The sequence below is a fragment of the Passer domesticus genome, chromosome 7 (assembly GCF_036417665.1).
Source record: "Passer domesticus isolate bPasDom1 chromosome 7, bPasDom1.hap1, whole genome shotgun sequence".
NCBI lineage: Eukaryota > Metazoa > Chordata > Aves > Passeriformes > Passeridae > Passer > Passer domesticus.
In genome coordinates, this window is record NC_087480.1 from 57,242,468 (window position 1) to 57,262,750 (window position 20,283).

Genomic DNA, 20,283 nt, shown 5'->3' on the forward strand with positions numbered 1-20,283 from the left:
TGGAATACCAAAGGGAGCCACAAGAATGAGTCAAGCATTCATTCAAAAGAGAATATTTGACATTAAGAAGCATAAAGAACTAATATATTTGGTCTACCAAAAAGGCAGTCTGAGAAATAGTTTGACCACACAGTGCAGGAGTTTTCATAGACTGAAAACCCTGATAAAGGGCTCTTTCATTCAGCACAGAAAGGCCTAATAAAAGGCAATGGCCATTTAGGGACTGAATTTAAAACAGTTATGGGTACAGAGTACATCATCCTCTCTCTGTGCAGTGAAACCAACAAGCCATCCATGTCCAGGCCTGTCTGTTCTACCCCAGCAGAAGCCAGCCTGAGCCTGTCCCCACTCTGCACAGGACACAGCAGGAACCTGCTGAGCTACCACAGAAGGTTTGAACCTTAAGTCCTTTCCATGTCCCCTGGGTGTTAACCCCAGTAATAATACTTAATTCTTCACAGAGTTCATGCATTCTCCAACTGGAGATTGCTTCTTTCCTCTCGGGTTCTAGAATTCAGCACTCAGCACTGCAAAGCAGAGTGAGTAAGTTTGCTGGCAGGAAAAGTCATCCCTTTCCATGCCTTTTGTAACAGTCACTCCAGGACTTTTATAGTCCTAAATGGAGATATTGCATCTGTATTAACTCACCAGGAGTGCAACCAGCCTCATCAATTCCACTTTCACAGTCCTTCTGCCCATCACATCTCCAGGACAACGGGATGCACTTGTTGCTTAAGTCTCCACAGCTCATTTTTTCAGATGGACACACTTGTTTGGCTGGAAGAAAGAAAACCAAAGAAATACACAGAAGTTAAACATAATTCCAAACATTTCGAACATTATTTATGCTGTTACAGTTACTTTGACTTTGAATGGCTCGATCCTGAGATATACTGGAATGAAATCCCAAGTCAACCCGCTGCCTCCTCAACCAGGCTGCCCTGGGATGAGGCCCTTGCTGTCCCTCTCAGCCAAAATGAACTGAGGAAGTTGTTCCAACAGACCAGCAGGGATTCCAGCTGAGAACTTGGGGCTGGTAGTGACAGGGAGGGGTGCTCAGTGCAAAGCAGGCTCTGCCTCCCTGCCCAACACACTGAGCTGGAGCTGCTCAGGCACTGCCCTGCACGCAGCACAGCAGCTCTGCACAAACCACCCCAGCTAAACCAGGAAAAAGCAATTCCCTCACTTTAGTACAACAGTCTATGTCTAGGTTTGGCAAGGCAACTTCTAAACATAATGACCCGGCCAAATTGTGGTCAGCAAAGCTGAGGAAAAAGCAGCAAGGGCAAGCAGGAACTTGCAGTTATTTAACAAATTGAGCTGTAACTGCGTAAATTGGAAGCAACTGTGATGTCAGACGTGGAGACGTAGGAGGACCTGCAGAAGCAAAAACCCCAGTACAGGCAAGAAGACAACTATGAAAAAGAATTTGCCAGATTTATCTGGAATCAAGTAAGCTGTGAAACTCATTCTCTCATAACTAGTTTGCATTGCTAAAATTCCTATTTTTTTTCCTTCATACTAGTGTAAAGAGCAACAGATCTACATTTATTGTGACAAGGCTGCTGAAATGCAAAATGTTCCACAATTTAAACAATTGTTTAGCATTCTGGAATCATCATCCAGTTTGGCAGGATTTGCCAAACAGACTAATTTCTCTCTTCAAAAAATTAAGTGTATTCAAATATTTCTTCCATTGCTGCTAATGATGATAATGCTGTGTATGGCTGCAGGTCTACTGAGCAGGTGGGAACCTGGATTCTAAATGAAAACCTTCACATTACCCTGCCCTGGTAAAGGTATTTACAAAGTCAATCAGCTTCCCAAGTACTGAGAGAGAGAGGATGAAAATTATACCTCCCCTTCCACCTACAGAAGGAGGCTGTGAAAGGGCATCTAGAGCCCCAGAGCATCCATCAGCCACTTGGAGAGCAGTGCCATTTAATCCCCGCATTCCTCTGTCTTAGCGCCTTCAAGTGTTAGAAGAAGCAGTTTTGAGAAGCTGTGGGCAACCAATACATCAAGAAAAAATAGGTGCTGCCACAGACAGACAGTTAATAACACATGTAATGAAGTTTTAACCCTGAGGCATGACAGCATTTCTGTTGAAATTTGCTCGCTGCATACCTAAATAACATTTATCAATGTTGCATGATTACAGAAGGGAGGAAAAAAAGGATCCTTACTTAGGCTTTGGGATTATTTTCCCAGCAAATTAGTAATAAAAAACATTGGAAAGGCTCCCCAGCAAGACCCCACCATGATCAGTGTCTGCCAACTCAGGCCAGGTCCTGTGTCCCCTCTAAGCTGCAGGTCTTGCACTACCCAACTACATGAAGGTTTGAATTGGACTGGTGTACTGGGAAAACTGGGATACCAAAATGTCACAGAGACATTTGTTAATCAGGTTATTGGTCCACATTCCTCAAAAACTGTTCCAGTTCTTCTTGTTCTGGCAATGGTGCTGGAAAGGAGAATTTGTTTTGATGCCAAGTAGGACCAGGTCTTCCATCCTCACTGAGAACCAAGTGAGTCAAGACAGGTAAGAACATGTTCCACACACCTGATTTTGAAGAAGGTAAAATATAATCATAAAATGGTATCATCACACAGTGGGATCATTAACCAGCAAAAAGGTTATTTATTGGTCACAGTTTAAAGTATGGGAATTACTTTTGCTTGGCTGCTGTGGGCAGATGTTTAATAGTTTTGGGAAGCTCTAAGGTTTAGAAAGGTATGAACAGAAGGCTCCTATTTATGGAAAGCAACCTCTGTGTTAGTCATCTCCCTGACAGAATAATTACAGACATTTAAAATATGTAAATCAAAGCTTGAACTTTCAGGGATGCAGCAATAAAAGCTGCTCTTGGTCACAGATCATCAAATCTCTGTGTTCCAGTGGTTTCTGTACCCAAGCAATTGTTGCGTGGAAGCCAACAACTTGTAAGCACTGGCAGGTAACAGAGAGGGGATCTTACACTGAACTCAAAGCAAACCTTTGGTGAAAACACACCTGCATTTCCAGCAAGTCGGGTGTTTTCCTCCCCTCTTCCCTGAGGCTGCAGATGCAAGTGGAGTCCATGCTGTTGTCCACACTACTAAAGAAGCTTTCAGCAACTGCAGTCCAGACTTAACATTTCTGTTTCTGTGCACAGCTTACACAAACCCAGGGCTCTTGGGCTGACGTGACCAAAATGTGTTACTTCCTCCTTCCCTCTTTGTGCAGGCAGAAAGGAAAGGGTTAGTGCTGGGTGTGATGGTGAGTGCTCTTACCCTGGCTGCATTCTGGACCAACGCGAGTTATAGCAAGATCTGCCTTTTCAGAAAAGCACCATTAAACAACTTGGTTGAAATGTCAGACACATCAAGACCAATTTATCACAATGCACTGCAAATGCCAAGGATGGACAACAATGGTTTATTTATAAGGAGACAAGAGCAAAGAAGACAAGAAGGTTCCATTTACTCACTACCGCCAATGGCACATTCTTCTTTCTCTTTATAGGAGGCTACAAAGTCTTTCAGAGAACCATAGAGCCTAACTGGCGCCCCACTGTTTGCTTCCTCTTGTGCCACTGCTGTGCTTTTCAGGCTCCGGACATCATGTATATTCAAGAAAGCCCAAGAAAACAAAATTGATTTACTTTCAGAAGACCATTTGTCAGGTTCTCACCAAACAGGTACTCTAAGAGCATACACAAAATGCAATTAAGCAGCTTCTACTGGTGGGAAACCCACGAGACTTTTCATCAGTAGACTGAAAAGAACGCCCTTTGTGGAAATACATCATCTTACAGGTCTGAACAGCTTCTCTATCTCTGCTGAAATAACTCCTCATCCTCTCCAGACTGCCCCTTGTGGTTTTCCCAGGTTCTTCAGAAGCTCCAACTCAAAAGATTTTTTTCTACAACAGAGAAAACTCAATACTAAAATGGTTTAATTATTTTCTGCCATGCCAACGAACTGTTCCCACAAATATTCCACTACTTTTATTATGGAATTAAAAAATCCTACCTCCCTCTTTCCTCCAGCAATGGTTTAGTTGTCAGCTTTTTTTTTTTTAAGGAATGTTTTTTAACAGGGACCTCCCCTCCTCAAACACTGCCCTTAAATCTTCTTTTGTCACAACTGGCAGAACTGCCTCAGAGATGTACCAAGAACAAAATAAATGTTCATACCTGCCCAAGTACAGGACTAGAATCCAGTTTGTTTCCAGAGAAAACAAGCCAAACTGGTAAATGAGCAACTGTTCTGCAGAGAGGAGGGGAGCTGACAGGCAGAGATTGCTCAGGGAAATTTAGAACTCAGAGTTCTCAATCACTGAAGATTTGTGATTCAGAAAAAAATCTCAGTCACAAGTTTGCATATATTGTTCTTTATATATATGTGTGTGTGTATGAATTTTTATATCCTCATCTACACTTACTACTGACTTAAAGCTTAAAGTTTCCCATTGAAGTATTTAAGGTGCATAAGAAACACAGTTTAAAATCCATCTTCTGACTTAAAATATTGTCACAGCTGAAGATGTATCTGACTGGCACTTTCCTCCTCTTGCCCCTTCTCCCAGCTGCAGGTGGCTGTGAGGAACACTGGCCTCATTGAGCCCAGCTCACTCTGCAGCTCAGGACAGGTCACTGTTGTTTACTTTACTTTACTTTTGATGTGTCTCAACTCTTCAAGACACATCAGATTCTGGGTGTGATTTTCTAAGGTGTGTTATATCATATTTGATATACCCGATCTCCCTGTGACACATTATGATCAGAAGTGTTTGTGTGGGGACAGCAACTTCCATGGTGGATGATTCCCATGTCCTGGGAGTTTCTTTGGCCCTGGTGCACAGAGCACTGGGAGCACACAGGGACTCCCTCAACCCTCAGCTTCCACTGGGTGCTTGAGTTTGGATCTGGGCATCAGCAATACACAGAGACAGAACACACCGTGGGGAATGCTAGTCAAAGAACTGTTCCCACTGAGGTCAGGAGCTGCACTGAACCTTCTGCCTTGTAAAGCAACACTGAACCTTCTGCCTTGTAAAGCAACATCAGCCTTGCTGGGATAGCACGACTTACATGAACTCTGATTTCTACAAAAGCCAATCCAGCAGCAGTACTTGGGTTGCTCACCATATCTCTATATATACAGATGAGATCTCTGAGAAAACACAGGCAACTCTACAATTTCAGTTGAAAGCAGCCCAGGCCCAAACAAACATCATGATTAGTGGCTTAAGTGAATTAAGATTACAGCAGTGAGAGCTGGAATGAGACCAAGCCAGCACCAATGACGCCTCTGTTGACAGAAGCAGCCGCCCCATCCATCTGCTCCCACAGGAAACTCCGCTCTGGTCAAACTGGGGCACGCTGACAGCACCAATTCCCAGGGCTGGGAGCCTCAACTGATGCCACCTGACTCTACATTTGTGAGTGGGTAAGTACAGGCTGATGTGTCATAGTCTTTGTGGCAGCATGCAAAGGCACAGAAACAGTGAAAATCTATTTGTCCTGCACAAAAAGACAATTAACGTATGGGCACTGCATTTCAACTTTCAACATAAATTAAGCAGCTCAAAAGAGATTAAGGAAGGTGACTAAGGAACTACACTGTAAATTGTCAGGAACAGTATTAACAATTGATACACCAGATAAATAGATTTGGTGGTGTCATTTGTTTGATGATGACTTATATTCAGAAGTTCCCAGGGGAACAGCAGAGGATTTGCACAGATTTCCCTCCATTGCACTGCACAGTACAGCCTTTATTAACTCTGTTCTTGTGTGCTTGTAAGAAGGGCTCCTCTACAACACCCTGCATCAGGAGTCCCTGATGAGTCTCCAACTCCTCTACCTTGAAACTGGAGGGAGAAAATAAGCTTGACACACAAAGGGGTTTGGCTTGTCTAGAAGAGACAGGTAGCAGACACCTCACTTTTGTGTGGATTAGCACACTGGTAATTACCACCTCTGACATCAGAGTGAAATAATCAGGAACTCAAAATCCCAGGATTAATTCTAATTACAGAAATAGAGACTCACTGTCAGAATAACAGTGAGGTAACTTTTATAGGAAAAGTGTGTTCCAAAATCCCAGACACTACAAACAACCTCAAGTAAGAAAATGTTTCTCTGGTATCGTGCCAAGAGTTTTAACAGGAATTATCAACCGTATTTCAGAATGATGCAAGGAGGTAAAAGATCTCTATAGCAGGCTGCAAAGGCAAATGGCACCAGGTTTTAGCTAAGCTCCATGTCCCACTACACAGGTCAGGAAGAATCCCAGGTTCAGAGCTATCCTGGCACCCTTGGAATCCCAAATACTGTCCCAGCCCAGGACACAAGCTGCACAGAAGGGACTGCATCTCTTGGGCTTCCAGTGCACCACCTTATCTTTGATTCCTGATTGCTATGTCTTACTCATCCACTTCAAAAATCAAAACTAACATCAAACTTGGCTACAAAAAGCATTTCCTTCCCTCAGTCTGACTGGCAGGACTTCAGCTGATTTGTATTCCTGTAAACACAGTAAATGCTCTTTTGCTGCAGTCATCTGAGCACATCTCACCTAATTAATCTCAGAACTTCTCCAGAAACTGTTCTCATAGCTTCTCTGTTTTCCACCCTGTGTGCCCAACAGGCGCTGCTGCTGAGAAATAAAGTCCTTAAATTCAAGTCAGTTGGCTTGTCTGGGGTAAATCCAAGTCTAGGTCAATGGCCCATGGTAAACAGGTGGTTGGACTGGTTGATTACATGATCCTCCTTGGTCTCTAACTGCAGGAAAATTGTGATACTTTCAGTCAGAACCAGAAAGCTTTTTAATTGCCTTTAAACTATTCCTCATGGTCATACTTCTGAAATTTGAGAATTTACAAAGATCAGATGTTTAACAGCAGTGAGGATACAGGCTGCTGATCCTCATTAAATTCCATTTTTAACCATCTAGTGCTTGTAGAACAACAGTGGTTTTTTAACTGGTGTCTGCAGAATACACTGTGACATTCTCCCACTGTCAAGTCTGGCTGTGCACAGAGAATCCAGTTCCTAAGAGACCATGGCAGGTTATTAGGCATGAGAGAGATGCTCATGATACAGTGAGGGCTTTCTGCTCCTGAACAAACTACACTTCCTTACCTGCCACTGCACACATGAGAATTCATTGCAGAAGTTCATTCCCTAAAGCACCTTGAGACAAAAGCTGCCTTTCCAGGGGAAGCAGAACAGCTCCAGATATTGTCAGCAGTCCCTCCAGGCCAGTCCCTGGCCTTGCTCTCCAGCCAGCCCTCTCTGCACGAGCAGCAGTGCCCTGCTGGCTCTCATGTTCAGTGCCTCGAGGCACTGCTTTGGTCAGGGATGCACAAATCCTTCAATAAACCTGGATGAGACACAGGATAACCCTGGGACTCCAACTCCATTCCTTGCTACCATTTTCCACAGGTTCTGGACAACCCAACTACACAAGAGCCATGGATCCCACCACACCTGCTGCAGAGCTGAGCTGGACTCCACAGGGCAAGGCAGAATGTGAGCAACAGAATGAGGCTGGTGCAGCCCAGCTCCAGCTGAGGAAAGCATTATTGCAATTATTGCACAGTGTGCAGCCAGGGCAGAGCCCAGGAGCCACGTGCCACCTCTGAATGCCAGTTTCTCATCTTTCCTGACACCACAGCCATATGGTCACGAGAAATATTTACTCAGATTAATCCAGAGAAGAAATGAATACAGCCCTGTATTAATGACAGTGAAGCACAGCCCTCATTGTTCAGAGGAACAAAAAGGGGATTTTGATAAACTCAAGTCAGATGCCATCTGCCAACCTTCCCCCCTATTTCTACCAACTTTGGCCCTTTGCGTGTCTTCTTGATGGAACAGGAAAATCCATAATTTACCCTGGACTTGAAATGGAGAGCTCTTTAAAACCCTAATGTGGTCCTTCCTTGTGAAACCACCAGACCCTCTTGTCTTTCTCTCTGCTCCTCCTCTAAACCAGAGCAGAACTTGCCTTCAAGAGCAGTTGTGTCTCTAAGACATTATTTTGGCTACTGAAAACCTGAGTTTCTATATCAGATTTCTTCAGATAACTTTGTACTATTTAAAATTTGATTTTCTCTTCACTGGTGGTTTTCTCTCATCTCAAGGATCACTTGGTCATGTCCTTAGCTTGGCACAGAGGCACGGAGATACTAATAAAAACCACAGGGAAAATCCCAGACATCGAAGTAAGAAACCAGAACAGCTGAAGAAGAACCTGTTCCTGGCAGAAGTAGAGCAGCAATGTGCACTGCTGATCTCAAACAGTTTCATAATAAACTGACAGTTGACTTTGGTAGTTAGCAAACACCCAGGCCTGCCAGAAAAACCCAGGACTCAAAATTTTCTTTAGAGATAGTTTTCTAATAGAAAAGCTATTAAATATTCCCTTTTGTGAGAGGCATTTTTCATGCTCAATCAAAAGTAAAGCTTAAAAAAAAATTCAACAATGACATGAGTTGAAGAAGGTCAGAAAAAAATACTCTGCTTTTTTCTACCCCGAACATAACATCATTTTTAACCTCTATTGTTTCTAGAGCTAGTTTGAAAGAGAGTGATGTACAACATTGTCCTGTCAAACCTCCCGTCCCACCACTGTCTACATCAATAATTACCCTGTCAATCTACACATTGCCACTTGCAATGCAGTTCAGCCTTCCCTTCCCTTCTGTATTAACAGTACTGGGGGAGGTCAGAGGAGAGAAGAGAAAAAGAAAAAAAAAAAGGAAAAAGAAAAGAAAAAAATAAAAGTATTTTGCCTTTCCCATGGCCCAGAAATAAAATGGAACTCCAATCTTTGACATGGTTGAGAGCTGAGATCCTCCACCTTGACTTTTTTCCAGGGCTGCCTACTGTGAAAAACTAAGTCTGACTACAAACAACCTTGAAAAATCTACGATGATCCACCGTGCTCCCCCTCGATTAGTGATGTGTGATGCTTTTAAGGCAGCTCTGATTCAGGAGGAGAATTCAACAGCCGAGGGTAGCAGCTGCCCCAGCACAGCCTGGGAGCAGGGAGCTGGGAAGGGCCGAGCCCAAACACAGCCGTGCTTGCTCTGGAAGAAAGAGAAGGAATGAGAGTCGGGAGGTGAGGTGGCACAAGCCGGGATCAATGGAAGCCAGCTAATTAACCCAGAAATGCAGCTCCTGAAAGGAAAACTTGTTCCCTGCTTGAGACCAGGGATTCCAGAGCCGTGTGGGCAAACGGATTTGTGACCACTGAAACTTTCTCACGCAGCCACTGAGGTGACAAATGGGTGTGCTGAGCTGCTGAACAGAGCCCTCGGGAGCCAAGTGCCAGAGGTGGGGAACAGCCTCAGCCTGCCCCCAATGGGACTCATTACAAGTCTTCTGTCACTTATTCAGGTGTCAGCCTAATTCCCAGGAGCTGGGCATGCCACGGGCACACCCCAGAGCCCAGCCCTCCTGGTCTGGGTTGAGAGGCCATGGGAAGAGCTGATCTCCACAAAACACAGGTAGCAACCACAATCTCCTGATCTGCACTGATCCAATAATGCTTCCTGCTTTATTCCTAGCCTTTGGGTCTAAATACATTGCGGCTTTAACAACATCAACTTTCTTCACTAAAGATTCAGTGATAAAATACTCCAGATTGCAGCACACAATAAATCAATCATCCCTCCCTGTATGGGTTTGTAACTCAGCACTTTGAAAGCATCTTGGAACAATTTCTGCACATATACTTTTAGATAAGGGATAAATTTACTTTTTATTGAATCAAATGTTATTGACTGGCTTTGGTTTATAGATAAAAGTGACAGAGTTTTCTAGGTTCTCTTCAAATTGTTGGCACTGCGACCCTGAACTGTTAAAAAAATTAGTTTCTAAAAATAATTGATTCTCTCCACTGACAGTATCTCACTCCATTCTCTCCACTTAGGCAGTATTTTAGTCCAAGCCTACCAGACATTATCACCTTGGTCACTTGTCAAATTCTTACACAAGCAGCTAAGCACAGCACCAGGACAGATTTATCTGTTTTTCTTCCTATATATTAATTTCTAAAATGCCCCAAAATATGCATCCCAGTGTGCTCCATTTTTATTACAGCAAATCCAGAAACAAATTCCAGATGGCAGCTTATTTCATACATATTCTGGCATATTTAGGCACTTGACTTCTCCAGCTCTTTGGGAGCAAATTAATGCTCAATTCAAAATTAGGTTTTAAAGCACGGTTTAAAAAACATTCACCTGGCTATATCACTCAATTAGCAAAAAACAATTACCAGATGCCAGTCTGAATTTGAAGACAGAAAAATTATTGTATTTTATAAGTGCTGCAAATAATGACTAAAATCCCTTTAGTTGGAGAAATGTCCCTGCAAAGGTAACTCTGTTTCACAGGCCCAGTGCACAGACTGGATTTGAGAGTACTGAGCAGGAGAAGCAAACATCCAGAATGATCCTGGATGAACCCAGTGGACAGCTACCCTGGTAAGAGGGGTTTTGTAGGAACAAAAATCCTGTAATGATCCTCACAGTGTCCATACATTGTGCTCACTTAGCAACCAAGATATACGTGGGGCCAATTTACACCTCCAGTTCTTTCCAGCAAGGCAGCAAGACAGAACTTGGCCTGTAAATTGAGATGTAAAATATTATATATATATAACTAGTATATAACAGACATGTAAACTGTATTACATAAATTTTACTGGCAGTAAAATTTATATAATCAGGAAATTTATAAAAATTTATATATCACGAACTGGCAGTTTCTGTCTCTTGCCTTATCACTTAGGCAGTATCTAGGAAATTGTCAGATATTCCAGTACCATCCTGGAGATAAGCATAGTTTGCTAGCTGATGAACTCCTAATGAATATACTGTTAATTGCATAACCTTCCTTCAGCACAGGAACTTTTCTGTTCATCAAGGGCACGGATGAAACAGCTTCTTTGCTTTGGAGCATCCTTGTAATTAATAATATATTCTTCACACTTCTAAATATAACCCATAATGAGATGCTTTAAAGGATCCGAGCTGCACCTTTCACCAAGTGCTTTTGATCAGAAGGGAAGGAGCAGAGCTCGTTCAGACAACAGAGGCTGCTGGAACAGCGACTGTCGCTTCCCAATCCTGAAAGGCTGCACACGACTTCAAACGGCTCAGCAGCAAAACATGCCAAAACAGCTTCCTGCACCTCAACCACACTGCCTCGTTATCCCTGGGCATATTCTGTGCACATCTCAGATGAAAAGAAGTAGATCTGTTCGATACAGATAGCACATATAATACAGTCTGCATAGATGGGTACTGGTAACTTCTACTCGGTAACATTCTACTCATTAACTCCATGAAACTCTGCCATCAATCACTAATCAGGTGATGAGCTACTACAATGTGCAAAATCTCCCCAGTTATGTCTGCCATCCATGTGCCCTGGCACCTCTCAGAGATTTCTCCTGGTTTCCATGTGTGGAGAAAAACAGATCCCCAAGGATGACAGAACAGAAAAAAAGGTTTCTTGGTACCCATGACTTTCTCTGGAGACATTTTCCAGAACTTCTTTATGCTGAGGGTGGCAGAGCACTGGAACAGCTGCCCAGGGAGGTTGTGCTTCCCTCTCTGGAAACATTCCCAACCCACCTGGACATGCTCCTGTGTCACCTGCTCCAGGTGACCCTGCCTCAGCAGGGCCATTGGACTGGATGATCTCCAACCCTGACAAATCTGTGTTTCTGTGACCTTCAAATAACAACCCATGGTTGGGGAGAAGAAAGGAGAGTGGTTCTCCTCCACCTGTGGAGCTCCCTTAATTGAACAACACAATTTTTGCCCTGAAAATTCCTTCCCAGTGACTTGGATGGAGTATTCCATGATTTCAAGGTGGAGTTTCTTCCAGTGTCAGAGCTTGCCTTGCAGCAGCTGGGCCAAATGCCCTCAAATGACCTGTGAGCATCACTGGTGTCTGTGTGCAGCAGCTGAGAGAACTTCCCATGTTCAAAAGCCTCAGGACCGTGAAATGCTTGCACAGCAAAGGCTGAATTTCTAAAGTGACACCTCATTTAAAAAACAGCATATCTTTAAGATAAGTACCAATTTTGATTTAAAGACTTCAGTCAGTAAGGATTTCTGTACAAGTGAGCCACTTTATTTGCCACTACTGTTAAGAGCTGTATCTTATCTGTGTTTCTCTTATCTACTTTCCTGGATCAGGCTGATTCTTGCTAAGCTAAAGAAACAACTGTGTGATGGAACCAAAGAGACAGGTGTAAATTGATAAAGGCAAATCTCAACCCTCTCTTCAATAAATCAAATACCAAATACCCTCCTAATAAGGTTTATTTTTCAACTCTAATCATGTGAGCCCTGTAAGGCTGTTCACAGCCCCATGTCTAATCACCTTTCCACTTTATAGCAGCTGCCCATGTCTTTTACCACCTCTCAACCACCTGCTCTTCAACTTGCTTAGTACAACCTCTAATTATGCTGTAAACTACATTTTTCTAACCTTTATGTTTAAGTCAAATCACATATCACAAAATACACACAGTAGCTTATTAAAATTCACAGTATCTTATTAACAAGGTCATGATTCAATCAAGAACTACTGAGAAGTGACACAACTCTTGTTTTCCCTAACATGTTGACACGGAATTTTTTTTTTTTTTTTAAGTCTTGATGTATTATGTTCCATTCTCAGGCTCTCTGTGGTTTTGTCCAAAACTAACAACAGCCAGTTGAGCACACACAGCTTTGGAGTTGAATTGTTATTGTTGTAGCAGTCAGGAACTCCAGGACTGGGCTGCAGACATCCTACAGCAGGTTCTGTACTGTGCTCTGTTTAACCTTTTAAACCACTTTAAAAATACAGCTTTTACTAACTTAGTGAAACTTCCACCAGTGTTCCAACATCTGCAAAAAACAGTAATGCAAGTTCTTAAAAAAAAAAAAGAAAAGAAATACAGATCAGAAAATACTTTCAGTATTTACTCAGTTTCTGCCACTGCAGCCTATGCTTCCACTCTCATTGATCAGCATCACACTATATGGATTTGTTTTTCTTACAGCTAAAGAATTCCTTACAATCCTTCCTATACCTGGCCACAAAATTCTCCTGCTTGCTTCTGGCTTTCCTTCTTCAATGAATTTATTACCTAACTCCTGCTTGTACCTACACTGTAATAATTTCAAGTTTCAATATTATGGATTCTTACACTAATTTCCTGCAGAAACAATGTTTCTATATACAATTAACACCTCCCCCAATAATCTGCTTCTCTGTCCCAATAACCAAATGTGGTGGCCAAATTGAATAAAATAACAAAAATATATGATATCCTGAGGGGAATTTTTATATCCTCAGTGAAAATACATGGCAGGGCAGAATGCTGTGACAGAAAAAAAGGATGCATCAAAAGCCCAGCCTGTACTGGATGACAATCCATGTACAAAGAAACTGGGGAAACTTTTAATTGGAATTCTTACTCTCTTATGCACTTAAGAGTCAATCAAGCCCAGGACAGAAATGAACAGGAGTCAGGGATGGAAGAGAAATCAAATTCACAAGCTCTGGTGCTCCTGAAGCATTTGCTAACTCAGTGATTGAACTTTGCAGGAATCCCACCCACAGAGCAAGCAGGAGAAAAGCTCACAGAAACAGAGTGTAATGTGGTTCTTAAGGGCTGGTGCATGATTTTTTAATGCTTTCAGCAGGAAGACTTTCTTTGCAATACCATAACTAAAAGAAGCAGAATAGATCTCTGAGACCAAGTTCTGTTACCTGTATAGTAAGATTGAATTTGTAATTTTTATGACATTCAGGCTGAAACTACACCTCATTTCCTATGCAGGTCAGCTATAATTTCCTACACAGCCACCTAAGACTTAAGGGACTCTGATGTCAGAACTTCAAATAACTGCACTCAGAGTGCCCAACCTTTCCAAAGCCTCCTCTGACCATGAGGCAGAGCTGTCTCTATGTAGGTCTTTCCCAGCTGGCACCTGCAGGAGTGAAGGCACACAGAGCTCAGGGGAAAGGCAGATGGAAGAGCTTTGCCCCAGAGCCAAAGCACCAGCCCAGCCCTGCCCCACCCCAAAGCCAGGAGCAGCCAGAAGCCACCAGCCCTGCCTGCCAACACCAGGGACCGGGCACGATGGCAGGCACAGGCACTTCCACTGGAGGCACAAAGGGCAGCTCCTCTGCTCTCTGGGCATCTCTGCCATCCTCCCCAAAGAAAAGCAGATGCCAGGCTGCTAATCTGCTTTAGGAGAGGGGAAGAACAGCCTGGCAGAGATTTTGATCCGTGTCACAATTACAGTTCAGTCCCGGAGCAACACACATTTCTCATGATCCCCAGCTGGAATTAATACAAAGGCTGAGTTGAACCAATATAACCTTCAGAATGTGAAGGAAATATTCTCTTGTTTCACCCTTAAAAGGCAACTAGTATGAAAAATGTCTGGATACCTAAAGAGTGCTTCATTATGTTAAAAAATCAAAACCAACAAAAACCACACTCCAAAACAAGAGTAGTCATGTGAAATCATCAAAATAAAATACTCCTGTCATCCTGCTTGAAAAAACCCTGATATCCTGACCGATTATGCCTGGAGAAATGTTCTGGTAAACAATGTTCAAATGTATTACTTGATTACATTTTCCAACAGGTAACACTGTGGGGCCACACAAAATATTAAATCCAGTACAAGTCACCCCAGCATCCAGATTCCAGCATGCACCCAGTCTCAATGACCCAGGTTATAGAGGAAAGCAAACAGATTCTGTGAGCCTATTACAGGAGAGGACATGTGGTGCTCTTGTTGATTTTCAGTCAACAGAACAATAGGACTTGGGTCAGCCCAGTCTCTCTGCAGTGTAGGTCCAGTTCTTAATTTGATTTTAGCTGACAACCACTGCACTCCACACAATGTGCTGGAGCTCCAGGTGTAGTAATTGTGCTTTTAAAGACAGATTTCTGCATCCATTTTTGTGTGCACTGCCACGTGTCATCCTTGGCTGCACTGACCATGCACTGAACCATCACTCTCAAGGCTGCTGTTCCTCCTTCCCCTCTCAAACCTCTCCACTCCATCCAGCCAGTCTTGATCTCTCAAGGTCTCTGGAGTTTGGGAAGTGCTTAAGAAATTACAGTGCAGAGGAAGTAAGTCAGAACATGTGTTGAGCTACGGAGATTTTTCATTTGGCTCAGGAGGAGAGAAAATGTGTCTTGAAAGCCAGAAACATCAGCCCTTGTTCTCAAAATATTTGATGAGCAGATAGGGACACATTCACTCCTTCTGGAACATAACTTGCACAACAGCTTCCAGCAGCAGCTGCTTTACACTCTAGAAAAAAACACTGCTTTTTCAAACCAAAACCATAGGAGATGAATGAAAAGAATCCAAGAAGCAGAATATGAAAAATTGTTGTTAGGCTGTGTAAAGTAAAGAAGTGACCCCACAGTTCTGAAGTTCCTCCCTGATTTTGCATAGTCACTGAATACACTTTGCAGAAACTTGAATCCCAGACATGTTTTTATTTTAATTCTTTTACACAATTTTAGAGATTTCTTCTTCATTTATTATGTATAACTGGGATTACATTTTTATTTAGTTTAAATTGGCCTTTCCTAAACATCACTCTATAGCTTCAAGCTACTTCCTTTTGAAATGTTTTCACAGTGGTCGTCTCCCTGGTATTTAGAACTCACCATGACTAACTCCTCATCGCTTCTTAAGTATATGCAAAAAGAAAAGGACTTTCATTTATGTTACTAAATGCAGTCACATCACAGACTGTCTCCTCAAATCAACCTTTAAAAACAATAATAAATATTTCATACCATATGCTGAGAATATCATGGGCTCTAATCTCATAAAGAAAACAGAAACACACGGAAATTCCTTGCTCAGTACTCTGTGGAAAGAAACTGCAAAGCAGAACTCAGAGGGGTGGAAAGGAGCTGTTATGTACAAGCACAATGCAAAGGCCACTGTTAAATAAACAGAAATCCTGTGCATTAGGACTCAAACTGTGCTCAGAATTCAGGGCACCACCAGTCTGAGGCCACCAGCAGTTTAGATCTATTAATTCTTCTGGTTTGCATTCCAAGTACCATTTCAAAGGACAATTCTGCATTTCAAGGAAAACAAGGTATAATGTTTACACGCACACAGTATAACAATGAAAGGAAGGAAAAAGAAGAACAATGAAAATTCTCAATTTTCTCCATAATCCTGACACACACTTCTGCCTAAAACCTTCTCTTTAAACCTTCTCAACCAATATTTCCACTCACAAAACATAACAAGGAATAGCTCAAGACACACTAAGTAATGGAGCACAACTGGTAGCACACAGACAAGGTCATTCTGCAATGTTGGACTGTTTTCCACAACCCAAAAATCCATGCTGCCAGTCCAACAACAGCTGGAAGTAACAACAGTGACCTTTAAATTTCAGGACAATAAAATCCAGCTACAGCAGGCAGTAGGACAGCAAAGGGAAAATCTGAGAGCACATATGGGAGAGATGATCTGTGCCTAAAGGCTACACAGATTCACAACTCCCACTTCTTTTTTAAACATTCCCACGGTTGGTTTTGAGGAATTTGCTTAAGCTCAGTTTTTGTCAGAGCCTGTGCACCTCAGTGCCTTCACTGAGCTACTGATGCATGTGCACATGTTAGCAAAGCACAGATGCCCCTTTCCAACCACCACTGCAGGAGAGTCTGCCAAAGGAATTGCTTCCCAGACTCCATTAATTCAGAGCATTCACCTCAGAAGCTCTGCCTACACTGAAGCATCGCAAAGGGTGCATTTAAACACTGACAATCTCTTTCAGAAGTCTCAGTCTGGATCCTATAGAGATTTCCTGGTGTACTTGTGAACAGCTAGGCTTTACTCCTTACCTACACTTGGAAAACAGTGACTTAAGAAAGTATCTCACTAAAGAGTTGTGGATGAAAAATTTCAGTAAGGGATTGTGGAAGAGTAACAGTCAACTTAAAATGTCCCATGTGCTCAACTTTTACTCAGTTGACAAAGAAACTTGGCAAGAAATTAGACCAAAAAGAGTCACAGTTCAAGGCTTTTAACCCAATGGAAAAATCCAATCACAATTCATAGCTTTATTATTAGCTGGTGTCTATCAGAGAGGAATATAATCAGGAATATACTCCAATCACCAGTTCTGATGACACAGCAGCAGCCTTGACAAAATGACACCACTTCTTTTGCAGATGGTGATGCTTTTCACCACTTCAGTCACCCATGGCCCCACCACAAGGCAGCAGCAGAGCCAAAGCAAAGCCAGGGCTCTTGACTCCCAGACCTGCAGCTTCAGGACTTTGTGGCAAGATGTCCTGCAAGTCCCCTGAGAACCACACACGGATATTTCATTTCCTACCACGGCCTCAGCAGTGGGACAGCACAGAACCAGGTGTGCTCCACCACTGGCACCAGACTCCAGCTCTTCCTCTCACCCTGCCCTTTGCACAGGGCATCCTCCCATATTTCCTGGGCATGCTCTTCTTCTTCAAACCCACCTTCAGAGGCTGCTTTTGCCCAATGTACAGTGACTATAATTAATTAATTATAATTAATACAATTATCTCTGTATATGAAGGGTAGCACTCAAGCCACACCTGGTGTCAGATGAGGGACCCTCTGACCTTACTTTAATCTGTTCCACTCCTCCTGCTATTCCTCAGTCTCTTTGCTTCTCTCAGGTCTGTTCTGATACCAATCCCCCTGCCAGCCCCCTGTAACCTCAGCACAGCCATAAGCTCTGCCAGAAGGCAGCTGCACAGCCAGGGCAGAACCCCACTGGCTTCAGCAGTGCCCTGCTGTAAACTCAATTGCTTAATTACACTGCAAACACAATTACTTAATTACAAAGGAAACTGGGACTGCTATTACAGGACCCCTTTTCTGAAGCACCTCTTGGTGCTGAAATTACAAATTGTGATTTAAGTGCTTGTTGGTTATTGGACAGAAGAACAATTTAGAATGGGCTTGTAGTAGAGTAGTTATGTGCAAAAAGGAACTTTAAAATGTGATTTTAAGGGTGACAATGTTTCTTTAATCCCTCAAGAGCTGTTTAGTTCACTGCCTGGCTTGAATATAATGAGTCAGGAACCATTTTCCAGGTTTCACATCAGGTAATTATGGAAACAGAATAGAACTTTAATTATGAGAAAAAACATAGATAGTTCTATTGTGATCTTCCACAGCACTGCTGTTTCTTAGAAGTAAACATATTGTGCAAGCTGGAAAGAAACCATTGATTAAAATAATCAAAAGCCCTACTAGAAGCGTGGACGTGCTTTTCTTTGTAAAAACCAAAACACTGTATCTGACTAGAGATAAAATAGTAGAGGTATTTGAATTACCTCTTCCAAAGCCCACTTTAATTTTTTCTCACAGATTCATTTAATTAAATCTACTATTACAGGGTGAGTTTTTTCATTTTACATACACTATACAAAAGCTTGGTGTACTCTGGGAAATCTAAGAGATTAGAAAATCTTACCCATAGCTTTTTATCTTGATTTCTTCCCAGTCATTTTCAGCTGAAGCAACTAGCTTAAGATGCTGTTTCTAAGAATGCCAGCAATCAGATATTTTAAAAAATTAAACAGTGGAAGTTACACTTATACGTAAGTGATAAGCAGAAAAACTTTTCAGTTCCTCCTCTGAAAAGCTGAAATATCATTAAAACAAGGTGTCAGGGTCATATGGAAGAGTCCAGAACTGGAATTACCAACCATGCCAGGCTGTTACTGGAACAGGCACCACCTTTTCCCCAGGCTTGGTCAGCACAGTGCTCTGCTGTCCCTGCCAGCCAGGACAGGCACACGAGCTCCAGCAGAGCCTTCAGGGGACACCAGGCAGCTGCACTGCTGCAGGTGCTCAGGCACAGGTGAGAGCAGGGCTCCTGTGGCTCCTTGCCTGCCCTCGGTGGCTAGCCCAGGAGCAAGGCTGGCCCCTGGCCCTGGCACAGGGAACACTCCCGGGGCACCCGGCGGGCTCCGCACGGCTCCTCCCTCCCAGGCTCACTTTCCTCTTCACTGAGATTATTCCAACTCTAATCAAAACAGGGAGGAAAAAGCCCCACAGAACGCTAGGGGGACAAAACTGTACAAAGGATAAAGGAGTTGAGCAGCATTGAGACCAGACCTATTTGTAAAAGAGATTATGGATGCAGAAGTGCTCCTTGTCACGAGGGAAAATAAAGGCACAAAAGGTCCCTCCATGAGCAAACATAATGAAACCTGCCAAGATGAGTGATAAAATCATAGAAAGAAAAATTATACAGATCTCCAGGACACTGCCAGAATTCATTGTAAAACAATTTTTCCTGCTTCGTGAAATCTGTACTTTTAAGATTCAAATTAAAAGCTTGCCTGAGGATGGTGCAGCGTTGGTATTTCACCTCACATCTACCAGGACAGTGTCTCCTCTCTGTTCTGTCAAAGGACTGAATAAAACAAACAGCATTCAGGACTTCCCAAAACTGCATAGCACAAAGGAAAATGTGAGTGCAGGGTCCCAGCCCACCTCCCGCAGCTGCAGGAGACCATCCCCACCATTCCTGGCAGCTCCTGCATGGCCACAGTGGGGACACTGCTGCACCAACGTCCAGGCTCAGACCAAGGGGAGATGCTGTTTTTTCCATGCTAAAGTGACAACTTTTCCGAGGTTTTAAAGGTATTGACGAGTGAAATGCTGCTCAAAGAAACCAAGAGGACATGAAGAACTCAGGGAAAAATAAAGGATTCAATAGACAAGCATAGATTTAATAAAGTCTAGTATGTTCTCACCCTTTTGTGTGCAAAAGAAAGTCTGAAAGGCTCTGGTGCTATTAAATAATTGTGTTTCTTATCTTAGAGTGAACATTTCATCTTTTATATACATACAAAGAAACCCCCACCTGTTTTCTTTTTTAGAGGATGGAACAGGCAGCTTAGATGGCAGTTTTAATTGAATGTGTTCGGGCTGTTGCACAAGAACACTGATGTGTAGAGCTGTGGCTGGGAAGAAAGACTTTCCCTAACCACCTACACCTTGACTTCATTACAAATATCCCTGCTGGCTCTCACAACTTAGCTCCAAGGTTGATACTTGCAACATGTCTAGAGGCAGGAATTGTGAAGCAGCAATGCAAATTCCAGTGGAATTCAGTATGTTAATTGCTGTTTCTCAGTCACACTCCACATGGGGCTGATATACCTGGTGAAATACCAGAATGACCAATTGTTCTTTTCTCTGTGTGTCTATGTGCATTT

General features: G+C 42.8%; 1 protein-coding gene across 4 annotated transcripts in view; it reads right to left on the reverse strand.

Moving 5' to 3' along the window:
• LRP8 (LDL receptor related protein 8) overlaps positions 1-20,283 on the reverse strand; it is a 170,742-nt gene that overhangs the window by 37,971 nt on the left and 112,488 nt on the right. For all 4 annotated transcript variants that reach the window (XM_064428895.1, XM_064428894.1, XM_064428897.1 and 1 more), the window contains one exon: positions 649-777. In XM_064428895.1, the coding sequence (XP_064284965.1) occupies positions 649-777 (129 nt within the window). The remainder of the gene's footprint in view (positions 1-648; positions 778-20,283) is intronic.